Source organism: Salvelinus sp. IW2-2015, linkage group LG19 (genome assembly GCF_002910315.2).
Source record: "Salvelinus sp. IW2-2015 linkage group LG19, ASM291031v2, whole genome shotgun sequence".
Classification (NCBI taxonomy): Eukaryota; Metazoa; Chordata; class Actinopteri; order Salmoniformes; family Salmonidae; genus Salvelinus; species Salvelinus sp. IW2-2015.
Window position 1 is genome coordinate 13,799,190 of NC_036859.1, and position 27,447 is coordinate 13,826,636.

General features: G+C 38.3%; 1 protein-coding gene across 7 annotated transcripts in view; it reads left to right on the top strand.

Annotated features, from left to right (window-relative positions):
- Positions 1-23,769, top strand: part of LOC111979349 (suppression of tumorigenicity 18 protein-like) — a 41,055-nt gene extending 17,286 nt beyond the window's left edge. For 4 of the 7 annotated variants that reach the window (XM_024009831.2, XM_024009839.2, XM_024009838.1 and 1 more), the window contains 20 exons: positions 662-713; positions 1,608-1,638; positions 2,101-2,294; positions 5,729-6,526; positions 7,645-7,779; positions 8,990-9,080; positions 9,180-9,272; positions 11,612-11,901; positions 12,504-12,718; positions 14,901-15,143; positions 15,662-15,774; positions 16,514-16,576; positions 16,952-17,020; positions 17,836-17,898; positions 18,191-18,271; positions 20,098-20,322; positions 20,510-20,598; positions 20,776-20,879; positions 20,966-21,112; positions 21,402-23,769. In XM_024009831.2, the coding sequence (XP_023865599.1) occupies positions 662-713; positions 1,608-1,638; positions 2,101-2,294; positions 5,729-6,526; positions 7,645-7,779; positions 8,990-9,080; positions 9,180-9,272; positions 11,612-11,901; positions 12,504-12,718; positions 14,901-15,143; positions 15,662-15,774; positions 16,514-16,576; positions 16,952-17,020; positions 17,836-17,898; positions 18,191-18,271; positions 20,098-20,322; positions 20,510-20,598; positions 20,776-20,879; positions 20,966-21,112; positions 21,402-21,542 (3,237 nt within the window). In that variant the 3' untranslated portion in view covers positions 21,543-23,769. The remainder of the gene's footprint in view (positions 1-661; positions 714-1,607; positions 1,639-2,100; positions 2,295-5,728; positions 6,527-7,644; positions 7,780-8,989; positions 9,081-9,179; positions 9,273-11,611; positions 11,902-12,503; positions 12,719-14,900; positions 15,144-15,661; positions 15,775-16,513; positions 16,577-16,951; positions 17,021-17,835; positions 17,899-18,190; positions 18,272-20,097; positions 20,323-20,509; positions 20,599-20,775; positions 20,880-20,965; positions 21,113-21,401) is intronic. The other 3 variants (XM_024009833.2, XM_024009834.2, XM_024009832.2) reach the window with 3 other exon arrangements.
- Positions 23,770-27,447: the final 3,678 nt, after the last annotated feature.

Here is a 27,447-nt window from a genome sequence, read left to right on the forward strand (position 1 = left end):
TATAAATGTATGACAGGTCAGTGCCTTCAATCACAACAGCAAACCAGAGAGAGGAGTCATGTTTCCCATTACCAGGAAAAGTAACAGCGTATCCTGTGACTCACAGATTTCACTGGCCTGTGACCACTATACACCGCCATCAGCCAGGAATAATTACGTTTAATAGGTTTTATTTGGGATCCACACGTATGGTGGCGAGGGAGAGTGGATGGATTTTAACAACTATTTTGGTCTAAACACACTACTGTCTGTCTGTATGCTACCACCTGCACTTTAATGTCATTATTTTGCATTATTACATTTTTCACACCTCAAAGTTTTTTTGTTTTGTTTTAACTTCACCTTAGCTTGGTATTTTGCTTTTACATGCTACATGTGTTTTCGTGACTCTACACCGATTAAATGCCACAGATAATTTGCAGGTAACTACATCAATGTTCTGGGAAATATAGGCTTTTGTTGATAGGAACGGTCAAATTCATTTCAAAGAAACTTCAACCACTGACGTCAAGGGCTCTCAAACATTAAATGGATCCAGCATCTGCTGATAAAATGTTAACATCATTATTTCAGTCCCAGTTGYCAATATTTACAGAATCTGTATTTTGATAGAAATGAGCGTTACATGCATAATGATACATAGTGTGTTCTTTATTTACAGATGGATTCAGAAGGAGAGGATAACACACTTCAAACATGCAACGGTGGCAAAGGTGAGTAGCTTCAACAACTCTTACCATGTTCAGGGAAGCACATCAATAGCAGTAACCGAGCGCTTCAGCTATTCACACATATTCCACTTATAAAGCTCTGGGGTCTAGGGGGATATCAGTTCAACAATCCAACTTTACAACTGTCAATTTTACRAATGATCTTACCAATTTGAAGAGCACTGCATTGCCATTACATTACTCAGATGGAGAATTACTTCACCAAATTGGAACAGTGGCTCAAATTAGTTAAGGAGTGCATATATATAGTGTGATTGAAAACCTCTAGACAGGCGATGCCATTATGCTAGTTTTCCAAGCCTCTGAAGTCTGGTTGGTGGCACCAGAGCCATTACTACATCTGGAAAATGTATTATGGAGTTGTGCTTCATGGGAATACGGTGGACCTCTGAATGAGATTTGCATCGTTGCTGCATGGCCCTCTGGGAAAATCGATTTGCCTTTTCAGATCATGTTGTCAAAGCTGACAGGAGGATGATCTACAGTGGATTGGGGGAGTGGATTTGTTATCAATATAAAGGGAATCTTTGCGATAATTTTGTTCATATTAGAAAGCTTTTTTWAAAATAAAATAGTAAAACATTTAAATATAGCAACACATGTTTTGACAAGTAACACTAACTCTTTTTTAGAGATAATCTGCTAGAGTACGCTCCAAATTCATGCTAGGCGAACACCCCACTACCAAGAGTGTACAGTAGTAGGCCAGAGTGTTGCTTCCCGACTGGTTATCCAAAAGGTGGAGCTACTAGATCAGTAGCCTTGATCAGGATTTTGTTTCCCAAGTAGACAGATGCAGAGCCTGAGTCACTCCATCGAGGAAATGTGAACATGACTATTTACCTGACATACCTCTGCTTCTGCTTCTGTTTCCAGTTCCAGTTGAATGCATCACCCAGGCTCCCGGGTAAGGGTTCATGACCTCTATTTGAAAATAAACTCTTACAGATATCCTCTAACTCACCCCGGGTTTCTATGTCCTTACATACAGAGTGAAATAGGCATCCTTTGTTAGTAGATGTGGGATGCTGGCCATGCTCTTATCTTGATAATAATGGTTATAATTAAATTTGTCCCCATAGCTCTTCACTGCTTCTACGTACATCATTTTTTAATGGTATTTTTGGGTGGTTCGTTCATCATCTCAGCTAAATACAGTTTCTTCAACCTAATGTTGACCTTTTTTTCACTCTAGCTACAAATGACACTTGTACTTTCTGAGTCCCGCGAAAATACAATTGGCGAATAAACTGACAATGTTACATTTTAGGTTCACTTTCAGTTCAAAGTTTTCAGATGAACTCCAGTAATGGCTATGGCACTTTGTTGACCCCGTTGCTCTTTTTATTCATCCATCCCCCCACAACAGCCCATATGGGTCTATGGCTGCTAGGAAAAGACTCGCCCAGGAAGGGGTGCAGGGCGCCCCCGTCAACAAGAGAAAGTCTCTCCTGATGAGGCCCCGCCACTACAGCCCCAGCGAGGCGTGCTGCGAGGAGGAGAACGAGGACCTGGCACAGGCACAGGACAAAGAAGAGCTGAGGAACATTGACACTCCAGCAGGTAGACAGATGTCCTGTTGTTTTGTCTGTTTTGATGAACAATTGACGCTGAATTTTAAAATCCCATCTGTTGCATTCATATTTCCGTCCCTCTCTATTGCCTTTTAGGGCCCGGCATCAGCCAGACCCCATAGTCATTATGTACTGGAAGTGAAAGACGACACTGCTGGGTCTACATAAGTTGTGTCTGTCTCACATCCTCAGATTGAAGTTTATCTTTCATGATTTTTTTGGCATGGCTTTTCCCCACTTTTTTGATGAGGCCAGATTTCGGACTTCTCATTTCTTTTTGTCTGATGTGTTTGGTTTTTCGGGAAAAGCCATTAAAAAATAGGTTGAAAACACTGAGAATTGGAACATTATGATCGTGTTTGCTTGAGGCCCTTCTGTTTTGAATCTCATCTGTTGCTGTTTGTAAAGTTGGTTTAGTTGAGTGTAGAATACACACTTCATTGATTGATTATTAACACAAGCTGATGTTTCATCTTAGAACCAGCTCCCCTTCTGAAGGAGGACATTGGCATTGCCTAAACATGTTCTTATAAAACCAATGTCACTGATACAATACAATAGAATACATTGGTGCTCATTTGTCAGGAGATACTAAGACCAAGCTACGTACTCAATGACATAAGGAAATATTTGTGTTTATTTCATTTAAAAACATTGTCCCCCTCCAAAAGCAAAACATTTCTACTTCCTAATGAATTGAATTTTGAGCATTTTGGCCACAATATCCATGGTTTACACATGCATTCTCACCCACTATAATCTGCACTTATTTGGTATATTTTTAACGATGTAACTAAGCAACAAACGTAATTGTCCCCTTCGAAAGCTTTTGTTAGGCCCTCTAACACAGTCCAAATATACATAATTAGGCATAATGTCTACAGCTCATTATAGTACACATGTGGGTAGTTAAATGGACCAAGAGAGTAGCTCAATGAATTGTGCAGATTCATTGGAAATGGAATTTATTTGTTTCTGGGGTTCATATAACATTACAATTATCGTAACCCTTTTTGCACTAGCTTTGCCATCCGTTTTTTCCCCCCTCTGATAACTTTCTTTGTTCATATACCTCCCTCTCATGGTCTGTTTGCGTTTCAAGCAGAGCTTTTATGTGTCTGTATTCAGTCACCACTACTTTTCTACTGCAATATAACCTTTAATCAAGAAAAGTGTATATTTTWAAAAATCAAAATAGGGCCCTTGCCAACAGCAAGCCCTATAAAATACAGTGAACATGTATCAAAAGTCAGGCAACACAAACAAATGACTGCACATTGGGTGGTTAACATAGATCTACATACATTTGTAAATATAATTTTGTCACAATCTGGTCTGGGGCTATTTTATGTGAAAGGGTTGTGACAGTTCAAGTGGATAGAACAAGCAATAAGAATGTAACAGTGGGATACTGTTCATATCTGCATTTCATAACGAAAAGAGGGAAAAATAAGCCTCTCATTTGGTCGAGCCGCATTGCGTTCAACTCCAGCCAAGCTCCAACCCTGCTGCAGAGCGCCGGTAATGGCTATTCTGGAGTACAAACTGTTCACCTGTTCCAATACACAAACCACAGGAGGGATCCAAGTGCAGTCTCTTTTCTACTGCACTTCTCTCACTGTGTGTCATCCATCTGGACAAAAAGAAGTCATTTTTTTTGTCTGCTCTGCTAATTGTAGCTAAGCATAACTGACTTTTATTCTTTGGCCAGGCTGCTATTTGTATGCCTCTGTTTAGAAGGAAATGTCTCTAACAACAAAGAGATTATTAGCCACGTTTTGCGTTGCAAAATCCAGTTTGATATTTTGTGGGGTTGCATCTAAAAAGGAGTTTCATCAAGTCTATTTCATTCAACTTCTTGCTCTGCTGCTGGAATGTTTTGACCTGTCCTGTATTATATTCAGTACATGTACCTACATTTGCACAACCTAAAATCATATGCTTCAAAACAAAAGCCAGTTTCTTTTTTTTTGCCAGAGGTCCGTTTCCAGATAACACTTCCTGCATTTAGCAGCTTTTCTTTTTTGTGGGATTATGTTTTGTACTGTGGCCTGACTATAATGACGAGTTGTATCTGTTTGATCATGTCTATATTATCCTCAGCGGAATCCACTTACAAGCCTACGTAGCCTATATGCATCCTCAATGATTCCCAAATCTATCATCAACCTATTGGATCCCTCTCATTCCATTCTCCGTGGGCTACTTTTAGTTTGGTCCATGACGTCTAGCCACTTAAGAGGATAGATCTACTCAGTACAGTACAGCCTACTTATGATTTATGAAGTAAAAACCCGTATGGCCTCACCAAAGAGCTTTAGCACAGAATATAAGTTTAAATGATTTGGAGGATCAAAAGAGATTTTATTGAATCAATCTAGATGATAGCTTGCCATTGTTAATCATTGACCATGAGTTAATATTGATATAATCATGGGTGTTACTAAAATAAAGTGTCATTTAAAATGCATTTTGGGGAACTAAGAGGCCTAGCTTTCCTGTCAGTTCCACTTAAATTGACTAAGCTGGAAACCAGAAAATGAATTCTCAAATATTTTACCATTACTCACAGTCTTGGGATACATTAAACATTTTGATATGTCAATAAAAATGTCCACTGATAAACAATTTAAAAGCTTTCTTTTAAAAATGTTTAGTAAAGAATCAATATAAAAATAAATTACCATGTGCACTCCACATAATGACATATTGAAAAAAAAAAAAATTTAAGAAAGGAAAGGAAGAGGAAACCAATGGAATGTTTATTTTATATWTTTTTACTGACATTTTCACCACTTTCTTGGTTCTTATGCTTACATATAAATATGGTTTCTTAAATTAGTTGTATGCGAACGACTACATGTTAATATCTAAAAATCATAAAGCCCTGCTTAGCTTACACCTTAATAACTACTTAAAACTGATGTTCAGTGTCATAAGCGATGTAGGCTAAATCTCTGTCATAATCTGGTCCGTCTTAATCCATATCAAGTTGTTGTATTCTGATTGGAGATTTTAAAGAAGATGAAGACAATCTTTTTCTTTATCTCTAGGTTTCATGTTCAACTAGCCAAAATAAGTGTCTCATGTATTATCTCTGACGTACTTGAGGAATTGCAGCATAATCTTGCAGTTGCTGTCCTGTCCATACTATTATTATTTTCATTACATATTTGATTTGTCAATCCTCTTAACAGTCATTTAAAACTACAAGACATGCGTTTTCAAGATATGGAAACTGTCATGAAATGTGCGTTCAATGTCTCTGCTAAACATTCGAACTAAGCTCAAATGGGGACATACAAATTGTTACTCTCTCTGCCCAGCCAAATGTTCTCAGAAAAGCATGGCCTTAACATGAACAATTGATTCAAAACTGACAGCATAATTWTTTATTCTCTTTGCTCCTACTTTGTTTCTTAGATGGTTGCCAAGGTACGCTTAATGAAGTGCCCAACATAAATGGCTGCCAGGACTCAATAACAAAACCCCATGATTCCTTTGGATGGTCTGAAGTGGTGACTGATGACTCTCTCCATGAGGAGGTTGCCGCCTCGGAAACTCTGGAAGATGAAGAGGTGGAGGAACGAAACCAAGAAGAAGAGGAAGAAGAAGACCAAAGTCAGGACAGGATRAGTATGACTTGCAGTTCCTCGCCACGTAAAAGCCCATACGGGGACAGCCGGAAAGCCGAGTGGGAGTCTCTGTCCCTGTCTCATTCTGCTAGGGTGAATGGCACCAACGGCTGCATCAACAGCCCCTCTAAAGCCACCACCGGAGAAGGACACCCATTGGGCAGGAACGGCCACCAACACATGAGAGACAAAAATCCTGACTCGGACCTGAGGGCGTACAACATGGGCAGAGTAGGCCCCTTCCAGGCAGGGGCCCTGCGGCTCTACCCCAGTGAGGAGGACAGTGAGGGGGAGCCAGAGGTGGAGAGGCCTCCCCAGCTGGAGGCCTGGGCGCTGGGCCTGCAAGAGATGGAGAGACCGCTGGGCCTGGAGATGGACCGAGACAGAGGAGACAGAGACAGGGACAGAGGGAGGGTGAACCTGAGCCTCCTGGAGCAGGCCATGGTCCTGCAGTCAGAGCAGAGGCATGTCATCCACAATGCCTACAGGGAGATGGACAGGTTCCTACTGGAGCAGATGACCAATGAGAGGAGGCACCAAAGGCTACTGGATGTAAACTCCAGGGTGAGCTATCATGGATGCAAAGGTATGGATAATAGATTTGAATATGTCTTATTTCTTTGTCAATTCAAGATTTGTTGCTATTTTATCAGGTTTATGTTTTTTTCACAACAGGTTTTATCAACGTGAAGACAGAGAAGACCCTTTTCTTTAAGCCCTTTCTCTGTTTTTGTTTGGGTACTATTTCGGAAACTTGAGCACAATAGAACTACATGCAGTGAATATTGCACTTATTGAAATGAAGAGTTGTGGGCATAAAATAAGTACGCAGCAGACATGATTATGCATGTTTATCTAGTACGTATCAGACCTCTTGTGATTTTAATAATGAGGCTCTTCGAAACATAAAAATAATAAAATAACCATATTCCGAGGGTGAAATCGGAGGGAGGAGGAGGGTAAAAATCCTCTTAAGTACAAAAAACATTTTGGCAACAAATGAAGTAATAGACAAAACAGACGAAAATAAAAAAATATAAAAAAATCTTCTGATGGAATTGCTACTACTCAGAAAATTGGATTTTGATAGGAATCAACTGGATATTTAACCATGACCATAACTCTTAAATCCACCCAAAGTACCCCTCATGTTTTCCACTGATTCTTCAAATGACTGAAGCCTAATGTGTAATCCCAGATGTAATCTTTCGATGGATGGGCATTAAGAAATGAATGCCCTGTGTTGAACTGGAAGCCTTAACTAAAATTACAGATTAAAAGAAGCATTTTGCAAAAAGTGTCTAGCTCTTTGCATGATACTGTCCTGCAATCTGTATGTTTCTATGTAGCTACTGTATATCTATAGCACTGTAGCTTCAGTATTTAAGTGCGTTTCCACTTAGCAATTCCCAGAATCTCACTTAAAATACATTTTCGAGGAACATTCATGCAAGAAAACCTCTACAAGTTGAATCAAATTAAATTAGGTTCATTAGCTAAGACAATATTTCCAAAATACTTTTTAATTAACTATTACCTTTGTTCTACTCTTTGTTTGTGTGGTAAGGAAGGTTATAAAGCATGTTAAGAATGATACTGCAACATTCTTAAAGGTGTCGTTATGTATGCCTATGTACAGTATGTGTGACATATGTGAATGTTTACGTATAAATCAAAGATTTCCTGCTGTTTGTCTCCTCCCAGACTCTCCACGGCCAGACAAGAAGGATATTAGGTGTCCCACCCCTGGGTGTGACGGAACTGGCCATGTCACTGGTTTGTACCCCCACCACCGGAGTCTGTCTGGCTGTCCCCACAAAGTCAGAGTTCCCCCAGAGAGTAAGTCACTCACATAGACACCTGCTGTATACATCATACATACACAAGCATGTACACATATAGAATAAAATAGAATGAGATGTTGTTATCAATCATGAAATAAGTTCTGATGTTCGAAGGAAATCATGAATCAAATACAGATGTAGGATCTTAATTTGAGCCAGTTTGCTACAGCAGGACAATAATCCTGGAACAACAGGACATGTGGATTATTATGTGGATTATAATGAAGGCCATGTTTGTAGGGGTTGATGCATTTTTTGTAAGGGAAAATCAAGTCTGAAATTTGAAAKTGGAAATTACAGATGCATTTTTGRACCTCAAATGCACTGCAAGTTTAACATTTCCTGCAACAAGGTGGTCAAATTAAGATCTGTAGGTGCAGAAACTCTTTGATTGAAGGGCATCTCTACATTTTCCATTTATAGAATCATGCAAATAGAAAAATAATACTTGTTGTCACATAGGAACTTGGAGTTTACTTCTAATTTCTGAATATTGAAAAGGCTTTTTTTATTGGCTGTGATTTAGTCATTTCAATGTAACATAATAAACATCCAACATTAAACACTGATGTTACAAAAGGAACATAAAAAGCAATTACATTTTGTTCAATATGAAAGCATTTGCTCTTAGACCAGAGGCAGTGTTTGCAAATCAAAGGGGTTACTAACTCTGTATTCAAAAAATAAATAGACAAAACCTGCAAACTAATTGGAAAATATGTACAGAAAATAAAAGTTTCCAAGGATACCAAGTGGAACTCCAACAATGACAATGTTTTATGAAAAAATATCTGCGCTTTTTTGTTATAGTCTTATTTCCACTAAGGTATTTATATTATGCAACCAACACACAGTCCACTGACAATGGGAACAGTGCTAGTTAGAGATGCTTGTGTCTTCAAAGGATCTGTGCACTATAACCATGGTTTCTTTCTGATGTCAGTACATAAGCAATGTGTTAATTGAATAAAATTATCAAGAAATGAACAAGCAGAATGTATGCGTATAGTTTTCAACTTGATTATTTTCCTGTCTTCTCATGTCTGTTAATTATGTTAACTCTTGGCACTCCTATGACTCCTATGCCTACTCTAAATGATGTCACCACTGATGCAGTATATTCACCACTGATGTACAGTACAGCTCTCCTTCTACTAACCCTACTGTTTCACCTACTGGCCCTCTCCTCTCCTGTCTGTCCCCAGTCCTGGCCATGCATGAAAACGTCCTCAAGTGTCCTACTCCCGGGTGCACAGGAAGAGGCCATGTAAACAGCAATCGTAGCACCCACCGGAGGTACAGCCTGCAGGACTAACCTATTAAAAATGACAAACTGTACATAGACAGGTTCAATGTCGGACTAATGGGTTTGATTTCCTTCTATTCCTCCTCCAGTCTCTCAGGCTGCCCCATTGCTGCTGCAGTGAAAGTCTCCAAACCTCAAGAGGAGAGCCCCAAATGCAGACAAGCACCAGAACGATTGTCCAGGTAAATCACATGGACTGAGAATGTATGTTATAACACATGCTAAAGCTGTAATATTGCAGTATTGTCACTCTGACTGTTGACGATTATTGAAGCGCATGTGGACACACATTATGATGACAGTAAACCAATTGAAAACTATACTATAAAACATTTATTCTGAGAGCATAGTCCCTTTGATATAAAACAGTGTTTGTGCTCGTTGACTATCAATATCATATAAAATCAGGAGCTATGTTGGTTAACATTTACAGTTTCGTGTCCAGTTTACCCAGTCAGTGTATTGTAAAAGGAATGACAATATATAGCCTAGCAAAGCATCACAGATATGGTTTCTCAGTATCATTTGTACTTAAGCAATGGGTTAAGGTCCCATGAGATTCTCCCTATTAGGGACACAGAGCATAAGAACTCTTTGTTCCCTGAAGAGAAATGACAGGCAGACTGCCTACTCATACAAAAGGAATTAGTTGGGCAACATGCCTGTGTGTGAACGTACAATACAGATCAGATCCCACAATCCAGGAGGAGGACGTTGATATTATTATATGATTCAAACGACACCGTGTCCATTCCTTCACAACCACCTCGTATCGATATTATTCAATGTTCTATTACTTCCACAATCACCACCACCTCTTCCACAGCATGTTGTGCATAATGTGCATGTACAGTGGCAAGAAAAGTATGTGAACCCTTTGGAATGATCTGGATTTCTGCATAAATTGGTCATGAAATTAGATCGGATCTTCATCTAAGTCACAACAACAGACAAGCACAGTCTGCTTAAACTAATAACACACAAATTATTGCATTTTCTTGTCTATATTAAAAACATAATTTAAACATTCACAGTGTAGGTTGGGAAAAGTATGTGAAACCCTAGGCTAATGACTTCTCCAAAAGCTAATTGGAGTCAGGAGTCAGCTAACCTGGAGTACAATCATTGAGACGAGATTGGAGATGTTGGTTAGAGCTGCCGTGCCGTATAAAAAAAACACTCAGCAACATTTGAGTTTGCTATTCACAAGAAGCATTGCCTGATGTGAACCATGCCTCAAACAACAGAGATCTCAGAAGACCCAAGTTTAAGAATTGTGGGCTTGCATAAAGCTGGAAAGGGTTACAAAAGTATCTCTAAAAGCCTCGATGTTCATCAGTCCACGGTAAGACAAATTGTCTATAAATGGAAAAAGTTCAGCACTGTTGCTACTCTCCCTAGAAGTGGCCGTCCTGCAAAGATGACTGCAAGAGCACAGCGCAGAATGCTCAATGAGGTTAAGAGGAATCCTAGAGTGTCAGCTAAAGACTTACAGAAAGCTTTGGAACATGCTAACATCTCTGTTGACGAGTCTACGATACTTAAAACACTAAACAAGAATGGTGTTCATGGGAGGACACCACGGAAGAAGCCACTGCTGTCCAAAAAAAACATTGCTGCATGTTTGAAGTTCACAAAAGAGCATCTGGATGTTCCACAGCGCTACTGGCAAAATATTCTGTGGACAGATGAAACTAAAGTTGGGTTGTTTGGAAGGAACACACAACACTATGTGTGGAGAAAAAAAAGGCACAGCACACCAACATCAAAACCTCATCTCAACTGTAAAGTATGGTGAAGAGAGCATCATGGTTTGGAGCTGCTTTGCTGCCTCAGGGCCTGGACAGCTTGCTATCATCGACAAAAATGAATTCCCAAGTTTATCAAGACATTTTGCAGGAGAATGTAAGGCTATCTGTCCGCCAATTGAAGCTCAACAGAAGTTGAGTGATGCAACAGGACAACAACCCAAAAGATAGAAGTAAATCAACAACAGAATGGCTTCAACAGAAGAAAATACTCCTTCTGGTGTGGCCCAGTCAGTCCTGACCTCAACCCGATTGAGATGCTGTGGCATGACCTCAAGAGAGAGGTTCACACCAGACATCCCAAGAATATTGCTGAACTGAAACAGTTTTGTAAAGAAGAATGGTCCAAAATTCCTCCTGACCGTTGTGCAGGTCTGATCCGCAACTACAGAAAATGTTTGGTTGAGGTTATTGCTGCCAAAGGAGGGTCAACCAGTTATTACATCCAAGGGTTCACATGCTTTTTTCCAACCTGCACTGTGAATGTTTACACGGAATGTTCAATAAAGACATGAAAATGTATAATTGTTTGTGTGTTATTATTTTAAGCAGACTGTGATTGTCTATTGTTGTGACTTAGATGAAGATCAGATTACATTTTATGACCAATTTATGCAGAAGTCCAGGTAATTCCAAAGGGTTCACATACTTTTTCTTGCCACTGTATGTGTCAATTTCCTGTTCCTTACATGGACTTTATTTGACACCTACAGTAGCCACTTTCCTCATCAAATCCAACAACAACACCTCGTCTTCTTGGATTCTTCTCCAACCAGACCTCTCGGCCCCCTCATGAAGAAGTTGGAGTTCAACCAGTACAGCTACAGGTTCGCCCATCACCATCCTGTCACCGCCGCCTTGCAAGCCAACCTCACCAAGGACATGGACAAGTACAGCAAGATCCGCTTTGATTACGCCAGCTTTGATGCACAGGTCTTCGGCAAACAACCTCTGATGGCACCCAACCAGGACCAAAAAATCTCTCCTTCACACTTCCCTGACTGTGAGTTTCGCACATTTTATTTGATTCAGGGGGGGGGGGGGGCATGTGTCAAGCCACATTAAACGGATTTAATGTGCAAGTGTCGCTCATCTTCTGCCACAAATGTGCAGCCCATACATGATCAGACAACATCCAAACTACGAGTATGCAACACACTCACAAGGTTCCTGTAAACAAGACAATCATGCTTGTGTAATATTGCTTACATTTACAGTTTAGTCATTTAGCAGACGCTCTCATCCAGAGCGACTTACAGTTAGTGCATTCATTTTAAGGTAGCTAGGTGGGACAACCACGTATCTTAGTTTTTTCACAAAGTAGCTATCAGCAAAGTCAGTGCTAGTAGGATTTAAAAAAATATATATATWTTTTTTTTAAACAGATCTGTCAGATCCTGAGAGAATTGTCATTTTATCAAGAAATACATGTTTTATCCACACAGTCTATGTTGTCCCACCTAGCTACCTTTATTCAAGCACAGACTGATGCCATTGCAACCACACTGTAACAACAAATGTATAGCTGGTTGCACGATGCACCATAGTATAGTGAGTATAATCAGCTGTTCCTGTAACTTGCTGAATGTGTGTTCTGTTATCTAGCAGCTCTACAGTACACCGACTTCCTGGGTGCCCCTGGCAACCTCCTTCCCACGCCTGACCCCGGACGGCACAGCCCACCCACCCAATACAAACCGGGATGTGAGGGGCTCCAAGACACCGCAGCCACCACCGCCATCCTCAACCTCTCAACCCGCTACCGAAGCAACATGGAGGCCATCTCCATCTCTGGCCGGCCCCTGGCATCCTCCACAAAGGTAATCAAATTAGACCACTTGGAAAGGTATTTAATGGGGTCATTTTAAAGCAACTCTGATTTGTGTATAAAAAGGGAGAAACATCAAAAGGACTGTTTTTGGCAAAGAGATCGTGTCTCTGGTGGCAGGGAAACAAGAGGTTCCCCTCCATAAAGCTTTAATGTACACAAAAGAAAATTTATAAAATCACATCAAAAGAAAAAAATACTATCAACCTTATTTGTCAATTACAATTAGACTGTAGTTTCTACTTTTATGGTAATAGTCACAATTAATCAAAGATAACTGAAGAAATCTGTCATTCATTTTGATGTTTTTTGCCGATGAGATCTTAGTCGTTCAATTTTTACCTCTAACTAAGATGTTTGGTGCATTATTTCGAAATAAAAAAAATGTGCATGAAAATGAGTCGTCTCTCGTTGAATGACAACAAAGACTTTACTGAAGAATCCCTACTGTTGACCAATCACTGACGAAGGGGCGTAGACTTCGGTTACTGACTTCGGCTTGCCTCAAGAAACAATTTTGTGTGCCTGAACAACCAACAAAAACCTTACCGTCACAAAATGACGTCATAACATATGCACAAACTCTTCCTAACTGTTACAAACACCCTTATTTCTCAATTACAATTAGACTCTGTAGTTTATGTAAAACATGTGGTCATGCATATTATTTTATTAATAGACAAAAAAGAAAAGGGAAAAATTATTAACTGTATGAAAGTGTGTCTTGCATGCTGCAGATGGCGGAATATATTTTGCTTAGTAATATATTATCCAGGATAAGCTCTTTCTCTATCAGATGGCCTATAAAACTAGTTCAGTGGATTAAACCAATCAGCTGAAGGACTCATTAGCTGAAATCTTTTATTCACACAAAACCAAAATCTCAGTGATTTATTAAATGTGCACCAGTTTAGTTTAAAACTTGACCCATTTGTGCACGTCCTGAATAATCTCTAGAGGGAAAAAAACCCAACTGCCCTGTCCACTACGTGGAAAACCATGATACTCTCAACTGAACTGAAACTTGGCCTTCCTATGCATTACGTTTGAGCATAACGACGAATGTCTCAAAACCCAAACAAGGCCTCTCTACATTATGTAATTTATGACAGAATATTGATAGATAAATGATTCAAGGTTTCCAACACCTACACAGTACAGAACCCAGCTTGGTGAGCTGAGAATGTGGTCTTGTACCAGGTGTCAACCCACTGAATGAATAAAACAGTGTTAGCAACTTAATCATTCGTGCTCTTCTGCATTGGACTTATGTAGCATACAGTACACTGTATGGGGCCATGCAACTCATATGTTTGTTGTATCTCTGTAGGTAGCAAATGCAACAAAAATGCATCACAACTCAATGTGAAAAGTTCATGCTATTGAGATTAGCTACAGACATGTCACCATCACAGACATAATTAAAATGGACAGCCACACACGCATGCAATGTCCATGAAAATTATCCCCTTTAATTAATTTGAAAGGCTCTCTTTTGTTACAAAAATAATGGGGGATAGGTTTAATGGGACATATGCGTTGAATAATTGGTTTCATTTATAGGCCGTATTTCGGCATTTAATGAGGTAAAACTTTTAATACTATAAAACCTATAAAGCTGAAGCACACAGCCCAGCATTTCACATAACGCAGAATGAGTAACACATCTGTCAGTGAGAAAACGTATGCTGCATTAAGCTTTTTCATTTTTGTTTTAATGGTGATGACCTAAAACCAGCACCCCCAGCTGCCATCTTGGTTGTGTGTCCTAGAAAACAGATAGATTACACAGCTGTCGCAAAAAAACTACACACCAAGCAACGATTATTATTTTGTTCAACAKAATTAATGCTGGCTTAACACCACACTTTACCCCGGTGTTAGATAATCACTCAGCGTCTTATTTTCATGTAAATGTGTATTTGAGGTGCAATTCAAGTTATTTCTCACAGGAATTATAGTTGTCATTTTCAGAGTGGCGCACACTTAAAGCATTGTAGTTGGTGCTAAGGCATGTCATGGAAATATATGCATTTCAATCTTCATAACTTCATAACCCACATATTTTTATTTCCCATGAAACTGGCATACCTGTATGTTTTTATTAAAGACAGTTGACTATTTCAAAAAAGTGAATTACCTGCTGACTGACTTGTGAACTTCTTCTCATTTAGGACATGCCCATAGAAGTGGATGAGAACGGCACCCTGGACCTGAGTATGAAGAAAAGTCGGGAGGTGAATGCCCCACCCAAGGTGCCTTTGGGAGACGTTGCCCTGTCCCCTCCTGAGTCCACTCTCAAGCAGGCCGGCAGTGTGCACATCAGCCCTGCCTTCTACCATTCCCTGTGTGAGAGAGACGCCTGGGACACACCTCTCAACTTCAGCAAAGCACAACAAATGATGCACGACAGAGAGGTAAAAGCTCTTGTTAAAGAGAGTGTTCCTCACAGCTGGTATTCCTGGTTGTTGTTGATTTAAAAGGCCATGACATTTGTACTGTTATTAACTCACCGACGACAACATCTGGTGCTGAACACATAATCTTTGAGGAAGTAAATCCAAATGTTTTACATCACAAGTATATACGTCATAAATACTGTCCGTGTGGATTAAATGTGACTTTAAATGGATGTATGGTTTACTGTAAGTATCCTTCAGCGTAATACCTCAGCCTTACCGCCTAACCCCTAGGCTTGTGTTTTAAGAGTAATAAGTGGGATGTTTTCATTGAAAATGTTCAAAACTCAAGACTGAGACAGGAAGTCAGGAGGTTAAGCAGATTTTTAAAGACACTTTATTATTAAGACTGCATCCGAAATGGCACCCTATTTCTTCTGTAGTGCACTACTTTTGACCAGGGTCCATGGCTCTGGTCAAAAGTRTTGYACTATATAGTGAAAAGGGTCCATTTCAAACGTACATACGTCTCTCAGCAGGAGGATTTTGACGACGCTTCTCTGGAGAACCAGAGCTACTCCGGAGACGCAAGCATGTTAAGCCCCAAGACCAAGATGCTCTTAAGAGATGCTAAGAAAGAGCTGATGAGGTATATCATGTTAAACATGTCGGGTCTGCTCATTCTGGGGGTCCAATGAGGGGAGAAATTGACATATTGAGGCTTCTTTGCTCAGTCATCTGTGTATAATGTGCATTTCCCTCTAAAAAGGTCAGCTGACAGATGGTCAGTATTAATAACAAAAGTGTAATTCCCGACCAGACCTTTTAAATGGGGCAGTATATTATAAGTGGGGTGACTGAATACACGCTCAGTGAAATGCACTGGACATGATCTATCCTATTATTAGCTCTTATATTGTTACCTATTATATATTACATATCGTTGTGACTGGTATGTCTGCAGGTTCATGTGGAGAGGAAATGTATCTTGTTAAAAGTGAGTTTTTACATGTCCGTATGTCCTCAGCTTACCACTCTTGACTTTGTAGTTAGACTCTGTATGTTCTCTTGAGTTTGGCTCTGGGGATTTGATTCACTTTATATGGTTAGATACTATTGAGTCATTTACAGAAAACAATTAGATCTTCCAAGTGAGCACCTTTTAATGAACAACTTTCTGCCACTCCAAATAAACACCTTCAGAGACGTTGTTGTAGTGAATGTGTTCGGGAGTAAAATATGTTCTACTAAATTTCCTGCTGCACTAACACTTCACACTTCCAATTCCACTAATAACAATTCAATGTCATGTTACGAAGGTTAATACACTGTATTGAAAGTCCATGTATTCTAGAGTATGGTCTAACTAAGTGTTGTGTTCTCTGCAGCTGTCCTACCCCCGGCTGTGACGGTAGTGGCCATGTAACAGGAAATTATGCGTCACATCGAAGGTAATTACACACTCGTTAACACCAGCTAGTAAATACTGTAAGGCTTGGTTCAGAGGAACTATGTTGATTGTTTCATGTTGATCAGCATTATATGCTGCTGAAAATGAAAACTATACATTTTTTTGCAACCTTATTGTCGCTGTGGAATTTAAGTAATTTAAAACTGACTTGTAATTGTATTGAAACATTGGACAGAAAACAACTGTACAAACTTAAGATGATAATGCAAATGGTTATCATATGGTTTTGGAGAGGATGACCTCTCTGCCACATTGCACTGTATAGTATATCAATCACTGTCAGACTTCAATTGAATTGAACTATGATCAAAGGGTTCATTGTAATAACTCTCTGGTGTGGATCCTCTGTCTGTAGTGTATCTGGGTGTCCCCTGGCTGACAAGACTCTCAAATCACTGATGGCAGCCAACTCTCAGGAACTAAAGTACGCGTTGTCCTTTCAGTCATCATCAACTGTTTCTAGCCAGTAGTTCACCTGTTTGTGTCCACTCATTCAATTTTGTGCTATTTTATTGGATTACATTATACATTCTACCTGGTCTCATGCTGTTTTAGTCATATAATAAATTGACTATATTGAATTTGCACTTTTATCCACGTTGTGTGATCAGGCTGTTTACACTGTGTGTAGAAAACATTAAGAACACCTTCCTAATATTGAGTTGCAGCCCCTTTAGCCCTCAGAACAGCCTCAATTCGTTGTGGCATGGACTCTACAAGGTGTCAAAAGCGTTCCACAGGGATGTTGTCTTCAATTCTTTCCACAGTTGTGTCACGTTGGCTGGATGTCCATTGGGTGGTGGACCATTCTAGATACACATGGGAAATTGTTTAGCATGAAAAACCCAGCAGCGTTGCAGTTCTTGACACACTCGAACCGGTGCGCCTGGTACCAACTACCATACTCTGTTCAAAGGCACTTAAATCTTTTGTCTTGCCCATTCACCCTCTGAATGGCTTAAAAATCCATCTTTAACCTGTCTCCTCCCCTTCATCTATACGGATTGAAATGGATTTAACAGGTGACATCAATAAGGGATTATAGCTTTCACCTGTTCAGTCTATGTCATGTAAAGAGCCTGTGTTCCTAATGTTTTGTACACTCAGTGTACATAATGCAATGTACTGTATATCTCCTGACCTCATAAAGGCCCTTTGGCTTCCATTTTTTTTAATGCATTTAAATATTATATAATTGTTCCAGAGTTTCACCTGTTTTGTCTGTCTCTCCACCTGCAGGTGCCCAACACTTGGATGTGATGGATCTGGACACGTGACCGGGAATTATGCTTCACACAGAAGGTAGTCTAGACTGGATGACACGAATGACTGAATTGATTAATAGAAATGTGTTTGAATCTTGTTGTTTATTTTTTATGAATTTATTCATCTTTGACTTTTGGTAAACTGTTGTATATCCAAGAAGATACGATTCTGACGACACCTGACTGATTCTTGAAAACTGATTTTGTTGTTTAGAATGTTGTTTTCAATGACATGCTTTGTGAGAATCACTGATGGAAGAGTTTGCTTGATTTTAGCCCTAAATTAGTGTTCATTATTGTTAAACCGTATCGTCTCTAAACATTTGTAGTTTGTCAGGATGTCCACGTGCCAGAAAGGGAGGCTTGAGGCTTACACCAAACAAAGATGAAAAAGACGACCAAGAAATGAAGTAAGAGATTATTCTTATGATTGTTGTTTTTCATTTTTTTACTGGCATGATTACATGATTGCTGTCTCAATGAATGAAAATACTTGTATCCGGTTGTTAAGAGGTCATTATACCAGAAAAATGACAATGAAATTGTTTTTCTGCCCATCATTAGTAGATCATATTTCAAAGATTAACAACATGTGTTTAATACATGTTTCAAACACTGTAATATTTTTGAGTTGTCTTAATAGAATATCTGGCTTATCACTCTCTTGTGAGTGTTTTCATTATCATCGTGTATTGTTTATTACAGGTCCCCCATACTACTGTATGGGTACAAAGCGTTGATTCACTGATGTAAAGCTGAATTATTCTAGATGCAGTTGTCTCTGGAAAAACTGATATTGGTCTTAAATAAAAAATGTAATTGATTGCTGCTGCTTAAATCCAAAGTCCGATGTATGAGACCTTGTTTACTTCTACATCTGGACAGAHACAGATTTCCCAATCTTTTTAATTACTAATGCAGGGCCAAGAGTTTAGGAATTAGACTGGAATAAATCGCATACACATTAAGAGAGGGCGGGGGAGCGACAGGTAGCCTAGCGGTAAGAACGTTGGACCAATAACCGAAAGGTTGCTAGTTCGAATCTACCCACATGTAGTGCATCTGTGATGTTACTAGATGATTGTAAATTGTAGGCCATATGGCATGCTTCTATTGTCCTGGTGCCTTACATCTGTGGTGTGTGGATGGATGGAAGTAATGGGGTTGTTTTGTCCTCTAAGTGCTAGCCGTACTCTGAACAACGAAGTGCAACAACAAGCTTCGTTACAGTAGTACTCTGTTTGTACGCTAGCTATGTGTTCCATTTGTACCATCTCAGCCTGCCTTTCACCTTTACCAATAAGGGAAGAGTTCAGCAACCCTCAAAATTACATTCTTTCACATGACGGGATACATGACAATTATGTGTAATTCATGTCACTCCATTACTGACCTGTAGAAAACAGAGCAGGAAAAATGTAATTACCCTTATAACTCTTAATAATATTCAACAAGACTTGTGCTTATGTTTTTCGATTACAAACACAAATAACCTACCTAGTACTGTATATGTAGGCTATATCAATCTGTATGTGTTTATTATTCCAACGTTTTTGTGGATTAGCAACTTGGCTGATACGATTATTTGAGCCTGTTGTCAGTTTCGATGACTACATTTTTAATCAGCATTTGACTGGATTAATCAACGTAATGGTTTGACAACTCTTCCGGTCTAGTTAGTGAGGGATATTTATGAACTGTGCAAATGATTTGTTTGAGTATGTATGTATGTATTATGTGTGGTTTAACAGGTTAAGTAAAGTCGTCGCAACTCAGTTGACAGCATTTTGATCTACTTACACTTCCATTGTACCTAAACTGTACACAGCGATAGATTTACATATCTCAGATCATACTGTATTTACTACATCTGTCATATCAAATGGCCTGAACTGCCAAACTATTTTGAGGGAAAAACAGCTTACTGGTGACAATAATCTTTCTCCTCTGCCTCATCGGAATGAGAATAGACGTCTCTCACAGCGGCACTCTGTACATTGTCAACAGTCTGTGTGACAACATGAATCTCTCCACTAGCAGTATTAGGGGAGGACATCAGATAGTAACAGACTCCTGGGTGTATTCTGAACGTTGTAGATATATAATTAATAGACCTGACACAGTTGCATATTCTATTTTACAGATAATCTTATCTGTTCTATGCGATGCATTTCTAGCTGAATGTTTTGTAACGTAAAATCCTCCTGAACAGACCCCTTGTTTGTCTCCCTACTAGGTGTCCAGTGATAGGTTGTGATGGGCAGGGCCACACATCAGGGAAGTACACATCTCACCGCAGTGCAGGGAGCTGCCCCCTCACTGCTAAGAGGCAGAACGAGTCATCCATCAATGGCCTCCCCTTCCCCTGGAATAAGGCCTGCAAACAGGAACTGCCCCACTGTCCCTTGCCCGGCTGCAATGGCCTTGGACACGCCAATAACGTGTTTGTCACCCATAGAAGGTGAGGTTGCATTGCGTCAATTTTGTCCCGTACGATTCCAGTGAAATGTTTAGAATTTCTATCGATACTACTATCCTTGACCACTGACCCGTAATTAAAGGCGCACTCCTTGAACAACTAAATAGCTTTGAGATTGACATTTGTGAGTTGGTAATATTTTTGTAATTTGAATTTGATTTCTAAATAGTTTGTCTGGATGCCCACTTAATGCTCAAAGTATCAAGAAGAAGATGTCAGGAGAGGAGATGGTGACTATTAAACTGAAAGCCAGCAGTGGTAAGTCTTGGTGGTGTACTGTACATACAGTATATGCTTTGGCAGGATAATATATTTTATGGAAATGTTCATCTTAGTACCACCGAAGTATGTGTAGACCCCCTCCTAGTTGATTCACTGAAGCACAGTAGCAGGTTTAGTTTGAACTTCATAAGAGTATTCTCCATTTTCAAACAGGAGTCGACAACGACGATGACATGCAACACTTGGATCATGAAATCAAGGAACTGAATGAATCCAACCTGAAAATAGAAGCTGACATGATGCAACTGCAGACCCAGGTAAATATCCACATCTGTGATGATATGATGGTTTTCAAAGGACTCAGGCCTAATTCAGTTTGACAAGTTTTCCTCTTTCCTGAAAGCAGATTTCGTCAATGGAATGTAACCTGAAGACAATTGAGGAGGAGAACAAGATGATTGAACAGCACAACGACAGCCTTCTGAAGGAGTTAGCTCGCCTCAGCCAGGCTCTCATCAACAGTCTCACAGACATCCAACTGCCTCAAATGGTACAGTAGGCCTCATCCGAACCTCCCCACTTGCATTTTTTAACCATATTTCTATCTATAGTGCAGCATTTTCCAAACTCTGTCCTTGGGAGGGGTGCACGTTTTGGTTTTTGCCCGAACACTACACAGTTTTGAATTAGCTGTGTAGTGCTAGACAAAAAACCAAAACGTGCACCCCTTGGGGTCCAGAAGACCGAGTTTGGTAAACCCTGCTATAGTGATATTAAATTCCTATTCTCACTATATGCTTCAGTTTGTGAACTAATATTAGAACATGTTTGTGTTCCAGGGGCCCATAAGTGAGCATAATTTCGAAGCCTATGTGAACACATTAACAGATATGTACAACAACTCGGAGCACGACTACTCTCCCGAGTGTAAGGCTCTCTTGGATAATATCAAACAGGCTATAAAGGGAATCCACGTTTAAGCTGTCAAGCCACCAAGAGGAGGTATCTTTGAGTTGGGATAATGGTATTGGATGACTGTGTTTTTCCTGGAGAGTGCAGTGCTGGCTTAGTTGCATGTATAAGACAAAGCTTTGGGAAATGTGTCAACATTTCACAGTTGAATACATTGCACTGAGACAATTACCAGCTGAAAATAATTTTTCATGTTTTTTAACGCTTCTGTATTCACTTGACATGTTACTTCTGGTGAGATTTCTACCCCCCTTGCACTTAATTATTTTGTATGGTTTGCTTGATTTAAATCTGTATTTGTTATTTTTTGTCATTGTTATGTTATTGCTATTTATCATCTTTATTCATCAATGTATTTATTTAAACATTTTTTAAATTGTATTTCTATGATTGTAAAATGCTAAATATTTGAAATCCTTTGACTAATTGTATATTACATTGATGCACATTCCAGTTTTAATCATAGCTCTCTTTTGCCGTCTAGTGGTGGTTTATTTATATGTCAGATCAGATTCTAATAAAACAATTTGGATCTCCCATGAAGGTAGAGAACTCTACTAGAATAATCCAGAATCAATTTTTTTTTTAAATTGTTGCTTTCGATTTCTATTTAATATTCAACCCTGAATGTATGGTAAGACAAAATGAAGACTCAAAAATGCAATGCTACTGTACTGTACACTCATAATTGAACAATATGTTAAAAAGTTGACTGCAATTGGGGAGTTGCGTTTGGCTCTTAGCAAAATGCAACATTGTTTTATTTCATTCAATTAACTGAATGTCAAATTCAACTTTGAGTGTGTTGCTAGAATAGAGCAACTGACAGCACTAAGACAATTGATAAATCCACTTTGACAAGATATTGTCTTTCTTTTTCTTAAATTATATAGATATTAAACTGCCTTCTGTGCACACACTGTGTGTGCATATATGTGCCTACATGTAAATGAATACATAAAATATACAGTTCTCTGTTTTGTGGTAGGACAGTATTATGTGGATGGTGTGTAATTTATTATACAGTACACTTATTTTCAAAGGAGAAAATGTTCTTAATGACTGTTTATATGCCATTTCAAATATTTAAGCATCGTCTCAGTAGCTGTAATCTCAAAGTCAGGTCTTGAAGTATCACAGGTTAAGAAGTGTTAGTGCTTTTTAAAACGTTTTACTTATTTTCAGCATGGAAAAAAATGGCGAGGAAGGTATTAGAAGAAATGAACCACCACCATACAAACATTACTCTGAGTTCAACTATTATGACACCTTTTAAAATGTATGCTCATTATTACTTAATGATGGTCGGTGGCATTTCGGTTTCAGTAGTCACACCAATTTCAAAATATCCCCCAAAAGGCACTTGGTGGCGTAAATATCACTGCCGGTTCTTTAGTGCCAGCATGTATTTTCAACCTGTCAATCATTTTGTAAACTGTCAATAATTTTGATTTTCAGTTCATCACTATTACCTGAAGCAAAAAGGGACAAACAAACAATGATATTGCTAGTTCTTAACTGTTTGTTTTCAATTGTTATGTTTTATTTATTCTTAAATTGAGTTGTGAATCAGTTGCACTTTCACTTTTTTTCTGTTGTATTTCAGTTGAGTTCTATTGCCCTGGTGTTCCAGAGAAAGATGACGCTTTCTTTGTTTGTGAGCATTGCTCTTGATGTCACAGTACAATGTTATTATTTTGAAGTTTGCATGGGTTGATAGTCCTATCAAGTTACAATAAATTGAGTTTGACTAGGCCTACTACACATGTCCTGAGGAAGAATTCGAAGAAGTGCATATCTACAAAACATAGCCAAATTAAGGACACTTGTTGAGAAAAATACTTTATTTTATTCAAATAGTCAACACATTGTAAAGAATTGTAATCTTGAAAAATGTAATCATTTAACATTTTGTTTAACTTAATAATTGTGTTAATTTATTTATAATTCGTAATATTTAATTCATATACCACACATTGTTTGCTCAGGAAGTTTTGTGAAGAATATTTATTTTCCCTGTTAGTATTTGATGTTTTGTCATGTGAACTGGATTTTTGTGGAATTATATTAGTATGATGAAACTGTAATGTATTTTCTTTCCTTTTTCATTCAAATGTTATGCTTTTTCAGTTCAAGTAGTTTGTAAATCGAAAGTATTACTTTTGTTATTTCATAAGCAGATATGCGCTGTGTTGTACAGTTTGTGTATGGTAGAAATAAAACTTTTTAAATGGTTGTGTGTGATTCTCAGACGTAATGTAGTACAGTATGTTGATGTTGCCATATTGGTGCATTGGATCACTTTCCTCCCCATACTGTTACTGTAGCTTCATGAAGTCAATACCTGAGGATGACAAGTCTGTGCCACCTGGTGGTGAGTAGAAATAAGACAAGACATCTCAGATGAGAAAGTAGGCAAATACAGCTATATAGGCCTATTCTTTGTTCATTGCTGACAATTTGGTTGCTGATATGTATATTAATTGAAACCCATTCCATCAATTCACAATCCTCATAGAATTGTACAAGTGTATCAGTATGTTCATTCAGAATGAAGCCAGAGATTAAATAAAGTGAGTGAGCAGGCCTTGCCAAGCAGCTGGGGGACTACAACAGTGATAGCTTTCAAAGAGACAGTACAAGAGCAGACAGCACTACAAATCAACCCATCTGAACTTGTCACCTCATGATGAGGTTGCTTACTAGCTAAAACTACATGACATCCAGATACAGTTAGCAGATAAGCAGTTTTCATCGTCTCTATACTCCAGAATTTTGATTGATTTGAGATTTAAAAAATCATATTAGGCAACAGTACATAATGTCAGCTTTTATTTCAGGGTATTTTCAAACATATCTGTTTTACCGTTTGAAAATGAAAGCACTTTACAGTGCCTTCGGAAAGTATTCAGACCCCTTCACTTTTTAAAATGTTTGTTACATTAGAGCCTTATTCTAAAATGTATTAAATTTAAAAAAAAAATCCTTATCAATCTACACACAATACCCCATAATACCAAAGTGAAAACAGGTTTTTAGAAATGTTTGCAAATTTATTAAAAATAAAAAACAGAAATACCTTATTTACATAAGTATTCAGACCTTTTGCTTTGAGACTCGAAATTGAGCTCAGGTGCATCAGGTTTCCAAGGATCATCCATGAGATTAACATTATTATCATATCAGTATTATTATGTTATACCAACCATATCAGTAACTGTGTTTATATCCACAACTCAGAATATTAGTTATTATGACAATTGTTTTGCTGCTATTAAACTAAAATATAGAGTTCTAGTTCTAGTTCAAACTGCCTCAACTGTGTCATAATTTTATGTTTAAGACATTGCACTTAATATTTTCTTTACACTTATCACTGGCTTTACACATATCCTTTAGATGTTGAGATAGATGTAGGTTTATCCCTGGATAACATCAGCCCCCAGCTACACCTAATTTCAGCTGACGTGCGATTTCCAGCTCAACCACTTTAGTATGAAAGAGTTTTGGTGTTTCCCCAGTTTTGTTTTGCTCCATATTCTTTTTGCTTCTCTATCATAAGTTGGTGTGGGTTTTTCTTTTAGTTTGTCTTTTTGGAGGCAAACCTGGTGGGAAATGTTCCCTCTAATTTATTTTGGCACTGGGAGAATTTCAGGTCTGTTGAGCGAAAACTTGAAAATTGTGAATGTTCTGTGCAACTTCCAGCGCTTGTCTACTGTTTACACTGAGGCTGTACCAGCTTTAAGTTATAGTTTTACCAGTGGCCAAGTAGGTTACTGTGGCTATTTGATCCTAATGTACAGTGCATTCTGAAATTATTCAGACACCTTGACTTTTTCCACATTTTCTACACACAATGGCCCATAATGACAAATCAACAACAGGTTTTTAGAAATGTCTGCTAATTTATAACAAAAAAAATCCCGGAAATATTACATTTACATAAGTATTCATGGCGGAGGCTCAATCAAGGCTCAATCAAGCTAGCCGGCTTGACTACTTTCTTATGTCATTTTTGTTGGCACCAAAAGTTAGAGGAGTGTTGATAGGGGACAGGATGTGGTCGGACCATCAAATAATTGGTATACACATTACTCTTACAGAATTTCCGTGAGGGCGAGGATATTGGAAATGTAATCAAAGCGTACTGGATGACAACTTGTTTTTAACCAAGAATTTATAACTGATCTTTTCCTACATAACATAGGTACAGCAGATCCTCTACTTGTATGGGACACTTTTAAATGCGCCTTTAGAGGCCATGCAATTCAATACTCAACTTTAAAACAAAAACAATTTAGGTCAATAGAGTTCATTTTAACAAAGGAAATAGAGTAACTAACAGTACAGATAGGTATCAATACAAACTGTAACATAGAGGCACAGAATACGTTAGAGGAAAAACAAAAGGAAGAGGAATTTATTATAAAAGTGTAATAAATTATAAAAATAAAGCGAACTGGAAGGAGTATGGGGAAAAATGCACTACATTATTTTTTAATCTTCAACATAGAAATGCTACCAATTTCTTTTACAGAAACTTGTTACAAATAACAGTAATCCAAAACAATATTTTGAAAGAGGAAACAAAATACCTTAAGCACATTTTTTTAAATTTCAGTCTCATCCATCCCCACTAACAAGTTAATTGTAAGGATTTTTCTGTTAATGGTGTAAAATGAACAGCTGTACAGAAATACTAATGGGAAGGCCTAATTACAGAGGAGGAACTTCTAGATGCAATTAAGGCCTTCAAGTCCAGGAAAACTCCAGGGCTGTATGGCATACCAGTTGAGGTATATCAAATATTTTCGATGTACTCAAAGGTCCTCAAACCTCTCACTTTCGGTTATTAACATATTTTAACATCTCCTATAAATATGGTAGACTATCAGATACTCAGCAAGAATATCTGATTTCACTATTACTGAAACAGGACCCAGGTGGTAAATATAAAGTTCCAGTCCACCTGAAAAACTGGATACCCCTTACACTTCAGTGTTATGAGCCATTATTCTAGCAAAATACATAGCGTATAGAATTTAAAAAAAGGTATTGTCGGATATTTTTCATCCTAATCAGACAGGTTTTTTAAAAATGAACAATACATTGGAGATAATATAAGACATGTACTGGAAGCAATAGAACACTATGAAAAATATGGGAAACCAGGCCTGGTATTCATGGCTGACTTTGAAAAGGCCTTTGATAAAGTACAACTGGAATTTATACATAAATGCATGGACTATTTTAATTTAGGAGAATGGGTTAAAGTTATGTACAGTAACCCCAGGTGTAAAATAGTAAATAATGGCTACTTCTCAGAAAGTATTCAATTGTCAAGAGGAGTAAAACAAGGTTGTCCGCTATCGGCATATCTATTTATTATGACCATTGAAATGTTAGCTATTACAATTAGATCCAACAATAATATCAAGGGGCTAGAAATCCAGGACAAAGGTGTCATTGTACGCTGATGTTTTCTTTTAAATCTGCAATTTGGATCCCTGCACAGCCTCATAGATTATCTAGATAATGTATCTAACCTCTCTGGATTACAACCAAATGATGATAAGTGCAGTATATTACGTATTGGATAGCTAAAAAATTMAACTTTTACATTACCGTGTAGTTTACCAATAAAATGGTCTGACGGTGAAGTGGACATACGCTGTACATACTCTCACTACAATACATTTTAATAGAAAGTCAGCCAAATTAGATAAGATCTTGCTACCATGGAAAGGACAACACCTGTCTATTTGTGGAATAATCCCCCTGATTCAGTATTTCGTCATATCCCAGTTTACCTATTTACTTATGGCCCTTGCTATACTTAACAACTTGTTTTTTAAATTTTATGAGCAACAAATATTCCACTTCATTTGGAACAGCAAGCTAGACAAAATTAAA